General features: G+C 37.6%; 1 protein-coding gene and 1 long non-coding RNA gene across 3 annotated transcripts in view; one reads left to right on the plus strand and one right to left on the minus strand.

Annotated features, from left to right (window-relative positions):
- Positions 1–4,239, minus strand: part of LOC145203633 (uncharacterized) — a 10,168-nt gene extending 5,929 nt beyond the window's left edge. For both annotated transcript variants that reach the window (XR_013853354.1, XR_013853355.1), the window contains exons 1-2: positions 2,925–4,239; positions 1,480–1,637 (exon numbers count right to left, since the gene is read on the minus strand). This is a non-coding gene — a long non-coding RNA (uncharacterized LOC145203633). The remainder of the gene's footprint in view (positions 1–1,479; positions 1,638–2,924) is intronic.
- Positions 999–4,355, plus strand: LOC145203632 (cation channel sperm-associated auxiliary subunit theta-like). Its single transcript, XM_080075890.1, has 5 exons — positions 999–1,095; positions 1,486–1,642; positions 2,810–2,971; positions 3,718–3,858; positions 4,219–4,355. Exons 1-5 carry the CDS (start codon positions 1,017–1,019, stop codon positions 4,337–4,339), a joined length of 660 nt encoding a protein of 219 aa, XP_079932016.1. The 5' UTR covers positions 999–1,016; the 3' UTR covers positions 4,340–4,355.
- Positions 4,356–17,877: the final 13,522 nt, after the last annotated feature.

The raw sequence follows: 17,877 nt of genomic DNA on the forward strand, positions 1-17,877 counted from the left end.
TTATCTCAGCAATCCGAGCTTAAACTGGCTCTTACCGGCGGATCGGTTTCTAAACAAATTCACTGACCAAATCAAGGTTTGCCAGGCTCGTTTGCTGGAAACTGGGTCAAGTCAAATAGTTGGCGAGTTTTTAGCATGAGTTGGCTTGGGCTAGTGTAGTCACGTTAAGTGGAGCGCAACCACTACAAACTATGGAGCATCAAGGTAGTGACCTTTTAGTGTTACCCATCAACCTTTTATCCCCAATTCCTATCAATGCCTTTTGACTTTGGGTTAGTTTTACTCAATGCGCTCTAAGTACTTTGGTTCCTTGAACTATTTTAAACTACTTTGTGTAGTTAAATAGATTTGCCACTTTAAACTATTTTATAGATGGTCTTGTACATTTTTGTTGTTGTTTTATTAGAAATAATAACTCATTTTTGGTAACAACAACAACAACTTAACAAACTGTGTCAGCTAGTACGAACGAACTGGGCAATTAAAAGTGTTTAAAATTACATATTTGTTAACTTCCGTAATCATTTTATGATCCACGACTCCGCATACCGAATATTAAACTTCATACACTACTTGCATTGCAGCCAACCGCAAAATTAAGTCAATCCTATTGTAACTCTGTTTTTCCATGTATTTTTTTATGTCTGGCCAATCGCTTGGTATGTTGGTATGTCGGACACACCCCTGATACGCCCACTTTGCAGCGATACGTCATCTCCCGGTACGGGAAGGAAACCATGACAACGGAAACAGAAAAAAATGCGAAACCTTCAGTTAATATGAAGACTTCAAGCGAAAAAAAAATGTCTGTGTCTGTGTTCCTCAACTGTAATTTAACACGTTAGTGTTTATATGTCGTCACAATCCCATTTAATACGCAACAAAGGCAAATATATGTGAATGTTTATAATGTAGTTATTTCTCAAAATAAGATTTTTATTTCATTAACTAACGGTTGTATGCTAAACAGAAACATGTTTCTTTCAAAAATCATCAAGGACTGGAATTTTAAAGGAATGTTTGAACAATCCGAAGTTAAATTTAAACGGAAACTAAAGCAGAACCCGATTTATCCTTTTCACGAAACCGAAGAAGGTTTGTTTTGTGTTTCTGAAATAATGTCATGTTTTTTAAAAGACCACAAAAGGCGGAAATGTCATGACATAAAATAGATCATAGATCATATTTAATGAAAGCCTTAAAGCAGTTTACACCAGTTCAAACAGCATTTTACAGTCGAAATTGCATTTTCTTTTTCACATAGGAAACTGCGTTTGAGTTTTTCTCTAGAAACATAATTGCGAAATTTGTTGTGTGTACATTATACATTGCCTCTTACATTATCCGTAAGCAATTAAAAGCATAAAATATACCCAAATGCTAGATATAAGACCTGATCTTTCAAATATATGTAGTGTTTATGCTTCTATACATATGGTGTTTTATTGAATAAGTTTTACTTAACTCCAATCATGCTACCTGCAGATTATATCATGGAGTTTCACAGCCATCGTCTTTTGGTGGGAATTATGTTGTTTGTCGCTAGCGGTGTCGGTGGCGCCATCTATTGGAATGAGATGAGACAATTTTCCAACGAAGTGTTCGACACTGGATTTGTGCTTCTATTTCTATGGTCCCTGCGGTAAATGTAAGAATTTATTGCATTTTATCGATAATATTTCCTGTAAATCCAACTACAACTTCCCAAGTTTATTCATTTTTTTAATAACTTATGAACAGTTTGAAAGCTAATTATGTCAGAAATATTTTGCTTAAACGTAATCTCAATGAAACACAATAATTGACTTTGTAATTGAATATGCAAAAAGCATCAAGCTAATAAATTTACCGACAGGGCACTTTGTTTTGACCTATAAAGTCTCATCAGTGCAGCTGGTGACGAGCGATCAGTGTAGTCATCCAACAGCACACCATAGCGAATAACAGGCTAAAAAACCGTGCCTCACCTATTCTGTTCGATGCCACACAACTGGGCATACACCACATTTCGTCACCAGCTGCACTGATGCGACCTGACAGGTCGAAACAGTGTGCACTGTCTGGAGCAGAGTTGCAAGCGGGCCCAAAATCAGAACCCGAACCCGAAAGTATAAGCCCGAAGCCCGGCCCGAACCCGAAACGTTTTTGAGAAGCCCGTTTAGGCCCGAAATTTTGATTGACAGGCCTATCCACGAAAGCCTTGCAACAAAAAAGGATGAGAAAGAAAAAAAGATAAAGACAACAAACACAATGATCAATAGTAGACCATGGGGTAAACAATACGTTTTAGAGTCGGGTGGGCATTAGGTCAAAGCCAGAGTTACTTAGCTGAGTGATTTTTTTTTTAAATGGCGGACACGGAACGTAAAGTCAGGCCCGTTTTAAGCCCGTTTTTTCACAAATACCTAAGCCCGAACCCAGCCCGAACCCGGGCAGAACCCGAACCCGGCCCGAAAAGCCCGGCCCGACTTGCAACTCTGGTCTGGAGACATGAATAGTTATAACTTATAACTTATAACCATTAGCAGGCGGTATATGAAAGCTTGATTCTTGACTAACAAGTTTCGACGTTCTCACGTTTTTAGAATATTACCATTGTGGTAAGCTTTATTAAACTGAGTTATTTTGTTTGGTTAAAGGACACATGGACACACAAAAGTGTGTATAGCTATGTTGTTCTTTCACCAAGCGAAATAAACTCAACTCAACTTACTACAATGTCACTGCTCTAAAAATCAAATCCATGCCCAACACAATCACAGTGAGTAAGATTCTCAAAGAAAGGCTTTAATGAGCATTTATCCCCCAGGATCATCTATTACAATTTGTTGGTGCGGAAGATTATCATTGAGAAAGAAGGCCAGCATTATTATTTCTATGTGGGAGGTGAGCTTATGTTTCGAGGAGATATTCACAACATTTACCTGCGAATGCGCGGCCAACACAGCAGCAATGGATCTTCGTATTACAGGTTGAGCTATAGTGTGCCGTTTTTTAATGACATTAATCAGAGCCCTGGAGAAGAAAATATTTTGAGGTATTTTCTGCATCCTTTTAACACTAGTCATGTATAGATTAGCCGTTTTATTAAAAATAGATGACCAAGCTGTGGCAGACGTGTAAGTCAGGCCGGGTTCGTTTTTTTTTTTTGACAAACGAGCTTATTTCTGCCCTGACTACATTCTGTGTCCGTAGCTAGTTGCTGGCCCAACTGCCTTAAAACGGAATTTATTGCGTAATTGCCCGTTCCAATTTTGAACTTTAATATTTATAAGCCGTTGTGGTTTCTGTGACCGCAGGGTGGCGCACTGGATACATGCTTTTCTAGACAAGAAACATTTCAAGTTTATGCCCAATAAAAGAATTAGAGGATTACAAAATAGTAGTTTTTGTTCATTAGGTTTTTGTTTGAAAGCAACAATTTTGGCAACAGTCTCTATTTAATTTATAAGCGGGTTGAAAAAGAATAAACTGCAATTCACTGTGGATTTAGCGCATTTAAATAAACTTTCTTCGTGTGCACTTAGTGGTATTAGTAATCGTCATTAATTCAAAACTATTTGGTGCAACTGGTTACCCGCCGAAGGTTTGGTTACACGTTAAACTCAATTAGGTGTTGTCCAGCAAACGAGGGCAAACCCAAACAAAATATTTCTTCCCTCAGGTTGGTGTTAATCGCACATGCTTGCTATAGTAAAACGATATGTTTCCGTTTAGGTTGGTGTTAAACGGCTTTCACGTTGAAGAACAAGAAATAACGACGATGACAAAAAACAAAACCGCGTTGGAACAATTGGCGAAGAAACTTGCTTTTCGAATGAACATTAATTACTTTGATTCCGAGGACGTTTCCATCAGGTAAAGATGGGAACTAAAATTAAAACAAACTTGCCATGGTTGGTGATACTTTTATAAATACAGTGAACCTCGGTTAATCTGTACCCGTTTGGGGCCACCAAATTTGTCCGGATTAGCCGAAGATCCGGATTAACCGATGTCGATTACCATATTACAAATCATTTGTACTTCAAGTTATGCAAAGTTTGGATTAACCAAAACCGATGCAACTGAGGTTTTACTGTATATTCCGTCATTATGAATTATTTTCTTTATGAATGCAGAAAAATATGATGTTAAGCATTTACTTACTGCCGCATGCTGGCGATAGTGAGTTAAACATAAAGGCGTATGATTTTTATGACGATATTTCATTTCCAGTCACATCGTTCGTCACATTAACCCAAAGACTTTCTACATGAAACCGTCGATCAAAAAAGCCGCACCTCGTAAAGCTAAACGCATGAGCATTGCAAAGGCAACGCTGGACGCTTTTTACTGAAATTTTTGCCGAAGAAATGCGTCGCATTTAATAAAGTCTACGTTTTAGATTAATAAAACCACGTGCAAATCGTACAGGTTCCTTTGTTTTTTATGTGCATAAGGCTTGTATAGGATTTAGCACTTGACAACATTTAAATGTCAATTCACATTCTTTGTAAATATATAGGACTCTTTACTACCACAAGTGGTGCTAAAATAAAGCAATTTTATCTCAAAACATCCACAAGCTGGGGCTAACGTGTCACATGTAACGGGTAGTTATCACTGCTTGTTGATAAGTTATCACCAAACCACCGAATGTTTCGCAAGGTTTTGTTTCGCAAGGTGGCAAAATCTACTTTTAAACTTGTTACTTGCAAATTTTAAAACATTTGCTTTGCATATAATTGGCTACCTGTAATTTTCGGCAAATTAAAATTGCCAAGCGCGCTTCAAAATCTAACAGATCATTCTTCCCTTTACGAACTTGTGCACAGTAGCTGAAATATGCTCGCTTGCAAACATCGATGTCACCCAGAACACCAAGTTTTGACAACAAACAAATCACAAAACCAACAGGCGCCATTCATTCAACCAATTTACCTCAAAAATCTGACCCCTACCCCAAAATTTACCCCCAACCTTCACCTGTTTGGCAAATTCAGCCCCCGATGTGTTTGTTGTCAATCCCATTGGCGCAAACATTACCCCAGTGACTCTGCCCCAACCCGGTCGCGTGTAACTGCAAACTAGACCCATTCAGGTGGGTGAGAGCCCCTGTGACCCCATGAAGTCACCCTTAACGTTATTACCCACCGCGTAGATGGGGTAGGAGTGTTGGGTGTTCGGTTGGGGTTGGTGAATAGTTCAGAAACTCTCGTGCGTTCGACAAGTCACCATAGATTTTCTCTTATCTTGTTCAAACGCACCGCTCCTGGTTTTGCTTTTATGGGGTTATAACTCCGATTGTGTGTTGATAACTACTGCGGGAATTCAAGGTCAAACCAAGGACGAGTGGTTCAATAATTGAAATAGAGCCACAAGAAATACCCACCCACCGTAAACCACATCAAATACGCACAGCTTTGCATTTAGAAAACTGGTTTCTTATTGACCCTCGGTCAATCACCCGAGAACCTAATCATTTTAAAATACCTTCATCTCAAGTTGTTACTTTGTGATATTGTACCTGGTATGTAATTATTTTCATGTTTAGTTGTTACTTGGTAATATTGTCAAACAATTTATCTGTTCAGGCACAATTAGATATAAAATAGAAACTGAATCTGTAACTATCTTTTACTGGCTTCTCGTTACTTTGACGTCATAATTGCGACATAAACATCCTAAACTTTCCAGGTGGGAAACTACCTTAATTTATTGACTCATTCGCATTTTCATGACTTGACAAACTGTTTGTTCACCTGAAAACGCTTCCAAATTGTGTTCGGTTGGCACGAACACGGTTGTCTGCGTGTTGTTTGTGACGTCATAGTGTGTTTATTGTTTGTTCCATGACAAAACAATGACGCTGATAATTTGATTGCGTCCGGTTCGGAAAGTAACATTGTAAATATAAACAATAATTTGTTGATAATTGGTAAGCGAACACGTGTGTGCTTACTCGCTGTACCCGAGGGCATTAACTATAGCATTTCATAATAATTACGCCACATTTGGCAAAAATATTTCGTAACATAACTAAAGTTTGCGACAAAATCAAACTCTAAATTGGAAAAATACAATAATATTAAAGCTTTGGGTCGGGCTGGTCTGTACATATGGACTGTCTATAAATTCGACGTTGATTGATCATTCCAATCACCTAACAAGATTTCCGAGCAGCGGAAACGTTTCATTGTGACGTAACAAACACAAGCGCGACGTTCTATTGAAGGTTTAAACAAACAACCGGGCTTTGCAGAGATTCGGAATCCGTCATTTTAAGTGCTTTGTGTATTTGTTCATCGGCGAGTTAATGTTTGTGCAATCAATGTTCTCAAGTAGGTGGTGATGTCATCACAAGACTGACTGCCACTGGACTTGTTTGTGAAGAGTTCCATAAATGTCGTTTAGTTGGTTTCAAGTTTAAACCGAATCCGATTTGAGGTTGGGTACACAAAATATGATTTTTATGACGAAATTGTTTGTCTCCTGAAAAACTGAAAAATAAGAAAACTATTTAAGAGTGATTATACTGAACAGTATCAAACCCTCCAACAGACAGCATGGTCAATCACAAAGATAAATAAAAATAGAAAATATATCCCAAGTGACAGAATAAGTCAATAAATTTACATGGAACTTATATATTTCGCCTAACTGGCATCTTCAGTTCCTTATTCAAAACGAACTGCGCTTTTTGTAATGTTTTCTTTTTTCTCAAGGGATCCAACTATTTTGGGGATGTTTTGACCCCGTCCTCAGGTCAAGCGAGGGCAATAAGAACAAACAAATGTGCCAATGAAGCTAAATTTAATTTAATATTTTTTTACTAATACTCAAGTGTTTTCGCAAGGTTCTGTTTTGGCCAACCCAGTGCATCTATATTTAGCCACGAAAAAGGACTTCATTCTATTTTCAATTCCAACCGCATTTATGCTCAAAATGTTAGGTAGTATTAAAGCTGATCTGATCAACCAAACTCTTGAATGAAATCCTCTTTTTCATAGTGGTGAGTTATTACAATGTAAGGTTTAAACGGGGTCAGCCTATAACTTATGACCAAACAACCACTTATGCTGGTCATTAAATATGTCCCAAGTGTTTGAATAATTTGTCAACCTTTTCCAATTCCCCGGTGTTAACCGAAGTCTTCAGGTCACTCTGTGACAGAGGTCAATTTAAGTTCACTTATTTTCAGACAACTTCTAAACGTGTAGAATCATTTTATTTCCGACTGAACAAAACAACAAAAGTAACACAATACAAAAAAGTGCATAAAGATCTTTAAAACGTTTATCTTTTATGAACTAAGTCACGTTGCGTCGTGTTACGTAATGACAGGGCAAGGAGCAATTTTTAATTTGCGACCTGTCGTCCGATTTTCGTAAGATGAATAAAAAACTACGTCAACAAATTTAGCAAATTACGTTAAAGCTTTATGATTAACACGAGCAGTAACAGAGAGAACCCATCAATCGTGAAAAATCGTCGGTTAGTGGTTTTATCAGTTTTATGAATTCGCGCCAGACAAGCATCACTAATTCTACGCTTCAACACCTTATTTGGTGGCCCCGGAATTTTTCCAAATGACGTAATTACTTTCGTGATTACGTAATCGATTTGGGAATTACAAACTTTTGATGAATGGCGGAGTCACGAACTTTTCAACACACGAGTCCCATTAAAACTTGCGACTGGAATGTCAATCCTGTTTCAGTTGAGTTGCCATTAATTTCCAAAGTTTGTAAAAGTGTTAGTCAATAATTGCACTCTGTCTATTCTGCAAAATTCAAAAGCGACATACTGTCGTCCTTTTAGAGACAAATTGATTGATTTTTTTCCTTACACAATAAGAATACCAAAACTGATTTTATTTGTTTTCTGTCTCAACGCAATAACGCATAAAAGAACGTTTGTGGTCTTAAAGATCCGTCAAAAATTGTTTGTGTACAAATATAGCTACAGACACTGTTCACAGACAATCGTAAATCAGACTGCGGACTTTCCTTGTCATGGAAGTTAGTAATTTGTCAAACGAGTATGGACTCTTGTCTAACGACCGTCGTATTGGAGTTTCAACCGGAATATTCCCTAAAATTAAAATCGTTTACCGAAACCAGGAAGTGGCCCTTATTGCAAACATTTCGAAAACGTTACCATCATCACCGGTAAGAACAAATTTCTAGTTTTATCCTACTTTTGGTTTGTGGCTTTATTCTATTGCTAACAAATCTGTGATATTGTATTTTGAGATATTTATGGCACAAAAATTGCGCACTGGTGACATCATCGTACATAAGAACCGAAATTTATCTAAACATCATACATTTTGTGATTAAATTACTGTTCAAGTCTGTGTCTAGTGTTCCCAAGAATTTTGTCTATTTGGGGAAATTCAATGAAATTTGAAGCCTACTTGTCTGTAGTCACGTTATCAAGTCTTGTTGTGAAACTTCAAAAGGTGTTTTGTGTTGAAATTATCCATATTACTTCACATCATACACTTAACCAGGTCTTAACAGTGATTCATAATCAACGTCGCCGACTTTGTGTCTACGATTAATCCTTTATTCGACCAACGCGACTCTTCAGTGTTTTGTGCAAGCTTCTTTGTGGGATTACATCACTAGTAAACCAATACAAGAGTTGTGAGAAATTCCATTTTTAGATCATTTAACATAAAGCCTTACATGTTTTTTCAACATAAAGCCTCACATGTTTTTTAACGTACGAACTGAAGAAGTGTTTGTATCCCAAAATACTATATTTTGACATTTTAATCCATGACATATGTTAAATGATGAATGTTGTTTTGTCAAATATTATCCTCAGTATTGTATACCAGGTGTGCTTCTGTTCCGAATTAGCTTAATTTCTCAACACGTTTATCAAGTACTTAGTTTTAGTAATGATCGTTGTTTTTTGATATAATCAATAGTATTGTTTACCAGTTGCTGAACTTAAATTCGCTGACCGCGTTCATTACTGAACAAACAGGACAAACTTTTTAACTGACGCAACAAATTTTCACTTTTTCGGCAAAATCTTTGAAAAGTCAGTGTCACGTGATGAGAAAGGCGTTTCTTGACGTAACCTGCTGACGTTTTGTGGGCGTTAAAGCTGTTTGCGTAATTTCGCACGCAAGATAACGAGCGCAAGGCTGAAGAATGTCTGGAACTTCTATTTGTAGCGAAAAAATACTGACCTCAATTCGTTAACAGGCTTGGCTGGTGATCAGCAAACATTAACGATGCCGGTACAGGTGTAACGTTTACAGTTTGACTCATAACGTTGAGGAATTCTAAAAGATTAATACTGAATTGAATCGCGTGACTATGTGGCCAAAAACTATCAGCTAATTTTATATAAATTTCAAGATGTTACAAACCTGTTTATCTATGTTTTAATGCTTTTGTCGCTTCAAGAAATTTGTCAATTTGTCAACATATGCCATTATTCTGATGAAGGCGTATCGTATAGGACGTCGAAACGTCGATTGTTTATTATAAAAACTGCTGGAAGAGCAATACTTCATACATTATGCCTGTCAGCAACAGCTGATTTATTCAGCATTTAGATATTAAACAAATGGTTTTTAAACTTGCGTTTTTTCACAGTTGTGTACACAATAAAGTTGGTTTGCAAAGGAGTTTAAGCATTGAAAGTTGTATACGTGATAGTAACACGGTAACAGTACAGGATAAACCGGACCAACCCATAACGAACCATAGTTTGAACTTATCCATTACACAACAACGAATTCCTTCACTTTTGTGGTGCAAGAGTCATGACAGCATGACGTCACCTGCAAACGAAATGACGAAAGTGATATCACGGCCTCGTTGCTGTGGCAACAAACATCCAACCCGTACTTTCACGCCACCACTGCGGTTTGCAATTTGACACTTTCACACGCTCTACAGTAGCACTTATACGCATGATTGTGTTGGTTGCATGATTTTTCTGTCAGATTTTTTCCAGTTGACTCAAAATGCTTTAATTGTCCTTTTGGAGTATTATATCAAACTTTCAACACAACAAAAAAATACTAAAATATTTTAAATGATCGCCCAACTTTTTGTATCAAATTCTGTTTCTAGATTTAGCCGCTACTTATACATATGACCTTAATTGTATTTACACATTTATTCTTTCATTCTGCAGTGATTTGTACACAATACAACACAAAAATGCCGAACACAAACGTTAATAGGTTCTGTCGCTTTCCTTCTTTTCCCCTTAAATCACTTTTTTAATGCTCAGCCGTCTACTGTCGTAAACAAAACAAAACAAAACAGGTCAAATGATATTTGTAGCAGTAGCCATTTTTCAACACTGACATTCGGGTTACATCATCACAACCCAACTATCTTATCAGTTTCATCTCTTCATTTCAAACATAACCGCCCACTTGGCTCGACCCACCGTGAAGAGAGGTTCAGGTTTCAAGTGATGTGAGGGTAAGATGGGGTTCAAGTGCGACCTGTCAATCATGCTGGAGAATGAGGTTGGGCCGCTGATAGTGGTGCTGTTGCTATGCAAGGCAACTGACATAATTGTGGGTGGTTTTAATCTTGCTGCGTGATAAGCATTGAAGTTGCATCATTACTGATGTATGTGCAAATATAGTTGGACGTGTTTGGTGGGAAAGTGGTTAGAGAATGGTAAGCAACGTTCGGAAGGTTTTTTTATACAGTTGTATTTCATCGACGCCTTGAACAAAACTGTGAAAAAGTTAAAAATTTTAGGCTTATGTGATCATGTGTTTTAATTAAATTATGATGAGACCGATGTTACGACTTTGCAAACTATTAATATTTATGTAAAAAATGTGTATTTATTACCTAATTCGAATGCTTTTTCATAGAGTTGTCATACCAGAAGCGATTTTAACAAAACTGTGTTAGTATTGTGCGTAAAATGTTTTACCTTATTGCAGTAGAAAGTATACTGATTAACATGCATCAGTTGGATTTTTGTTACGACCGAACACATTATGAATATTTATGTGAGAAAATGTGCATCACTTACCTTGGCCTTACCATTATATTGTTCACATTTTATGGCAAGTGTTTAATAATTATAGTATAAAAGCACCGAGCCAATATATCGAATAATTACAACAACAGAAAACAATACATGGCAACGAAATGAAGTTTATCATCTAATTCACATGGGACAAACATGTTACAACAGAGTTTAAGTTTCAATCGAACCTTCTTTTTCTCTTAACTTGGTGTCAAAAGTTCAGCCGTACGAGGTTATTAGTTTGCGTAACGGTGACTGTGCAAACTTGGCTGTAAAAATTGCAACATTTTGTCGATATTTTAATGTCGGCGATATCGTGTTTCAACCAGAGGTGGGTGTGTCGCAGGGCTGTCAGCGTGCCGAGGAACCGCAAACTCTATGTAAAGAGGTTGTTAGTGACTGTGTTATGCTGTGGTTTAAGCCATAACTTTTAAGTCTCTAAACTAGAATATGGGATGATCTCAGTGGTGGGATTCAGGTTCGCACTGGTTCTACAGAACCGTCTCACGAAATTTTATGAGATAATGGACTGATTGTAACAGAACCAGCTGAAAAATATGACTTTTGTGATAAAACCGACTGACAAAAAATTTCAATCCCACCACTGGATGATCTGCCAAAAAGACACTATAGCTTAATCAAAATATGTTTAGCCTGTTTGTGGGAAATACATGTTTACAGACGTTTCAACAATCTCTGTTCTCTTCATCAGTGCAAAGGTTGAAATATTATTGAAATAAATCTACTGTTTAAATCCACGTAACATTTCTTACAAGACATGCTGTGTTTAGCTAAAATATTTGCACAATGTAGATCAGGGGTTCCCAACCTGTGGTACGCGAAGGTTTTTCAGGTGGTACGCGAGTAGCTATCTTTTTTTTTTACAAAAACATGGATTCACCACTTTATATGTTGTTTACAGTAAACACACAAAAAATCGTATTAAATTTAGTTGAGGTGCTTTTTGTGTTATTTTAGTATATGAATAAAATATGATTCGATCAAATTAGTTGTTCTACAGGAAGTGGTACGCGTGGCAGTACATAGCGTCCAAGTGGTACGAGATCGTAAAAAGGTTGGAAACCCCTGATGTAGATGGACAATGCTACAGTTAATGACATTTCAAACTTAGGAGGAAACAGGTCAGATAACTTTCTGTAAAAAATGCTGTTTTTTTACAACAACATGTTATTTGAAAAAAACCTTTTCATCTCACAAACTCATTTCCGCCGCCAGAAGATAAGATTTTTTTGACGTTTGACCTTTGTGACCTTGAATGCTTTTCCGGGAAGCAATTAAGAAGTCCGTCAGTCATGTACTTGATGCTATATAAGGCGATTCGATCTTAAGTTATGATTGCAAACCTTGGCATGAAACTCGATAACATCACCATGCTCGGGCAGCGAAGCAGCAGAATGCATTGCACGAGCCATATAAGGGTTTGAGACGCTAAACCGGAGCGTTCCGTGCGCATAAGATTGCATGTTGCAACTATAACCGGTTTAACCTTACCGCACTCAAGGGTTTAGGGTTGGGGCGGGCAAACTCCTCAGTCCAAAGGCCATGGTTAAAATCTACCCTTTGTTTAACGCAGTGGTTCCCAACCTTTATCGACGAATTTCGCCCTTAACAATTTAATACGTTTTATTCCTTCCCAAGCTTCGTAGATGCTAAGCCATATAATAATCATTTAAAATTGTGTTTGTTTTTTTCAACTTTTTCAACTTAACGCATTATATAATAACTAAGATTAGTGGTTTTTAAATAGGAAATATACAGTGCATTTTAAAACAAAATTAAATTAAATTTCTTGTTACTATATTTTAAAACTCTGTCAAAGATTTACGTTAGGCGTTTTGCTTCAAAACAATGTAACTCAGTTGCCGTTCATAATTCTAAAATTAGTGTAATCCATGTTTCATATAATTTTGAATATCTGTATTTAAAACTTATGTAGGTCCAAGTACAGTGTGCATTGTCTGCAGCTGACTTAAAACTATTTAAATAGCCGCATGAATTCCTTCGCTAACCTCGGGTTTAAAGGAATGTTGGTTGTAAATAACCACACCTCTATTCCAGGCTAATTGGTTGTTATGTATCGTCTTCATGCCATTATCTGATATGCACTTGTCTGCTTTGGTTTTGAGGATTTCTTGGTTTGTTATCAGTTACCCTTTTGCGGATTGTGAGGAATTCCTTTTGCCGCAAGTATAATACAAGTGTTTCAGTTGTAAACGAAAACAAAAATGTTTTTCTGACAAGTAAGCTATTTTGGAAATGGTTGCGAATGTCTTTTAGGGAGTTAACAATTAGCAATTACAATCCATCAAACATTCAAACAAAATCGTACTTGTTAAATATTTGTCCATGGAACCTTAAAATCAATCACAATGATCTCTTACTCTGACATAACTGCCCCTTATTAGTTAAGGAAGTTTAAGGCAATTTTAGCAAAGTTTGTAGTCAGTGTGGCTGCATTGTTTTCGAACCAGGTATAAAATTAGTTTGACTAACATAGCTTCAATGCCTAAATGTATTTCCAAAACATTTAAGGAGTCGCTTTTGACAAGAGGTTTATGATATTTCACCAGGGTTCATTTTTATTTCAACTACCTGAATTGCTGTCTTTGTTTTGAGATTGTTGCAAAAAAACAAGCAATATCAATGATACATTCTTTGTAAGGTTTCATAGAATTGCATTCTAGGTTCGAAACAAAAAAAGTGCGAAACTTGTGGAAATATTTGGATCGTTAAGATTCCTTGCTAAGTCAGCTGCAATTGCGCAATCCTCGCATTCTGACGATATCTTCACACTTGTTAATCTTGTTAAGAATGCGGAACACAAATATTGCGGTAACGCCCAAATCGTGCTGCTCAACTGTCGAATTAATCGCTGGTTCACCAAACTGCCAGTCATATGTAGGCCTATAAGGGCCTGCACATATAACGGAATAACAAAAACAATCTCACAAGGTTTGGGCGAAATCTAGACATCTTCTAAATCTTATGATATCTTTAAACGCATGATTTTTGGCAAGTTCTAGTTCATTTTTGATACGTATTGCGTTTTGTGCATATTTACGTTAATATCGGTGATTGTTGTGTGCCTGCTGCCTCAACAAACATAAATAAACTATAAAAACGACTTCAAAAATTGCGACGATCACTTTACATCGCGTTGAATTTGGTACAAATTTCAACGAAAGCGTTTGGAATTAAATACGTTTGTAACGTACTGCAAAAGTGGATTCGGATAAATCCTCTTTCCAACAGGACGAGTCCTTTGTTACAACCATCAGATAACAAGTGTTATCAGCGAAAAACATCACCCAGTAATGGCCAATTAGTAGGAAGATTCCAAACAGTAACAAACAATGTCCCTTGTAACATCTCAAAGCAATTAGTCACCGAGACCAACTCTCTTGTTTCCGCAAGGCTAATCCTTCTAAGCACGTTTGCCCAAGTTTGATTGAAGGTTACAAATACTCCTGTTTAGCTCTGCAGCGCAGTTCTATCGTGATGAACAACCACAATATACCGCCACTTCTAGCACGGGACACATACTGTTACTCGGTTTGCGGTGAAACGTCGCGTGGTACTGGCTCCATGCGACCTCCACTCGGCATTCCTGAAATGTTTAGCGCAAATGCGACCCACCACGTGGCTGCCACTATGTTTTGGAATGCCAACTGTTTCGTTATGTAGCGTTTCTAAGTGTTTGTCAACCCGCGTTAAGTTGCTCGATGAAATTGTTGTCACGTTTTGGGTACTTGACAATTGTTTGTGATATTGACTCATTTTGAAAAGTTCGGTCAGAAGAATGTACTGAAGGGGTACAGGGTGGCTTTGGTTTGCAGTGTTTGTGACTGAAATGTATTTCAGATATGCGACTAAGTGCTGTAAAAGTAGTTGGCTGTATATATAAGCTATTGCTGCCAGCCATAATATCAAGTTTGTAGAGCTCTTCTGGCAAATGTAATTTTATTCCGACGTTTCGACGTCCTATACAGGTCGTCTTCATCAGGGTAAATAACACTGAATGCGACTAGTACAGGGCACGATAAACAAAGGACGTCGAAACGTCGGAATAAAATTACATTTGCCAGAAGAGCTCTACAAACTTAAGTAGTTGGCTATGTTTATGCGTTTTCGGTTACTAACAGTGCTTTCTATATGCTTCAAATGATTATCGCCCAGGATTTAAGAATTATAACTTGGTTAACGCTGTAAGCACGAACATTTTGCGAATTGTATCACCACAGATTGTCCGAAACCTAAATTAAAATGCGAGCAGTCTAGGAATAACCCAGTTTCACGACTCATTGCAGGATGGAGTTGTGGCTTAGGTTGCGTGTGAAATTGGCTGGCGACTAATTGAAGCGTGTACACAAAGTAATAGTGCGCTAAGCAAAAGATAAACACAATCACTTGCTGCTGCCTACCCTGCTTGACAAAGCGTGGCAAAACGTTGCAGAATGATTTCTCTAGGAAACACACGTTGTGGTTTTGCCGTGTGCCTTGGGTGTGAATTTTACGGTTTGTTGTCATAAGAAGTAATGAAAACGCAGATTGGAATAATTTGAATGTGAATTAGTTCAATAGGTTTGTGTACTTTGTGTGTGTGTGTGTGTGTGTGTGTGTGTCTGTGTGTTCCCTTGTCATATAATGTAACATATGTAAATAAAATAGACAAATACATAGCTTATTTTTAGCTGCTTTTAAACTACATGAGTTGGGGTTTTCATTTATATTAGTCCGCCAAATATAGCAGACTGTAAATTCGGGCCTAAATCTAGCTAATGTCAATTAAAAACATAGACCTACATGTGATTCAAGAATGAATACGAAATACCCGAGTTGAAAGGCAATAAAGAACAGCCTGATTTAAAACCACAAGGTATTTGCTGAGCCAGTCTTTCGCGTGTATGTGAACCAGTCAAGCGTTGTTGTTTCCCATTTGTACAAATCACTACATTCAAGATATAATTGACGTCGTAGCATGAAGATGTCCGTCCTGAACAGCGCACACAACCCGCTGTAGGTTGTTGTCAGTTAAAGTAGCTCTTCCGCTCTGTCAAGAGCATACGGCGTCTGTCATTGACTCAAATAACGGTCTTTGCCGTTTCCGTCAATGTAAAGTAACCTCGAAGGCCAAGTACTGTATTGTACGTGAACTTCGATTTTTATTTTTATCTGCAACGAAGGGCGGAACACTTGAAATTGTTTTACTTGGCAAAAACTGGTCTTAGAAAATACTGAACAGGCGTTTCGTCCACCAGGTTGCATATTTAACAAATTTGTCGTTCAACTGGTGTAATGCTAAAAGCAGCTAAACAAAATACTAGTTGTTTTTATCAAGAACTTGCTTGATAAAAACAACTACTATTTTGTTTAGCATTACACCAGTTGAACGACATATTTGTTAAACAAAATTGGTCTGTTCCGTTTTCTTAAGAAACAGTGAATGCTAAAATAAAGTCATTGGAATTGTGTCTTAAAAATTCGGAGATTGGGCTTATACACGTTGCAAAACTGGACAAAATGTGTTTCGCCAGCTAATATTGGTGACTTTTGTTTACAAACATTGTTTTAAGTTAAAGTAATTGCAATTGTGACGTAAATACTTGGATACAAGGCGTAGAAGGGTTTTTAAAATTAAATAAAATGTTTTCGTCAACTAATTTTCCTTCCAATATTTCCCCTTCGTGACTTTGTTACATGATTTCAATGGAGAAATGCCGTTCATTTCTCAACTTTCAAATTATCTTTCCCATTCTCAGGTGCCGCCTCGTTCGTGAGTAGTCGTGCGTTTTCAACCCCATAGTGACGTAAGAAAGCCTGTCGCGTCACTCGAAATCGGAAACTTAACAGCGGTCTCATCCGCTTTTGTCCCCTCTGAACCACAACGTTGCACTTTTATTGTCACTGGGGGTTGTGATAGGGGTGAATCGACCCCACTGGGGGGCCCGGACGGAACCCAATTGGATTTGTTTGTGTCGCGTGCGTCTCGCGTCCTATTGTGACAACATAATGCTCAGTTCGTAAGGTATGCGATTTGTTTCGAGCTGCTAATTAGTCTTTTCCTAAATTATTGCATTATTGCTAACCAGTTCATAAGTATAAGATTAAAATCATCATCTTTTATGGCAAAATGCCACCGAATGAAAGCATTTCTTGTGATTTAATGACGAAAATAACGGCCCCAATAGACGTAAAAAGCGACATGCTTTATTATTCAAACATTTCGACAAACGCTCATCCCATCATTTCTTGTGATTTATTACTAAATTCCAAATTTGATTTCCGTTTCTAGCTGTCATAGAAATAACGCGATGACGTCATCCGAAGCGATAAATCTACCTGCAAGGTATTTCCAAATTGGCGTGTCGCGCCCAGGTGAGCATCACAATGCTCTGTGTGAGGTCATAAAGACGCGCTTTAGTCTCCACTCAGCCTTCAAACATTCCGCACCAGAAAGTTTCTACCCCCTACTTACTGCGTGAGGGTAAGCGTGCGTTTGGCCACTTGACTTCAACATTAGTGTCAATTTAAAGTCGTGTGTTGTTAGCATGTTGTCCCAGTACAAACTGCTATTAGTGAAATCGCCTTTCAATAACGACACAAAACTCATCTATGCCACCTCCTATGCAGTGGTGTTGATTGATTGATACGAGCCTGCATTCTTAAAGCACGTGTCACCCTGATCAATTCAACGTGGTTTTAGAACTTAAATACAGCCACACTTTGGTCAAAAGCGCTATACGTTTCTCCTTTACTTTCAATTGGATAAAATAAAATAGGTTCATAAAACTTAGGTACACTGTTTTATACAGAAATCCTGGCTATGATTTTTTGATCAAAAGG

The sequence above is a fragment of the Phallusia mammillata genome, chromosome 8 (genome assembly GCF_965637545.1).
Source record: "Phallusia mammillata chromosome 8, kaPhaMamm4.hap1.1, whole genome shotgun sequence".
NCBI lineage: Eukaryota > Metazoa > Chordata > Ascidiacea > Phlebobranchia > Ascidiidae > Phallusia > Phallusia mammillata.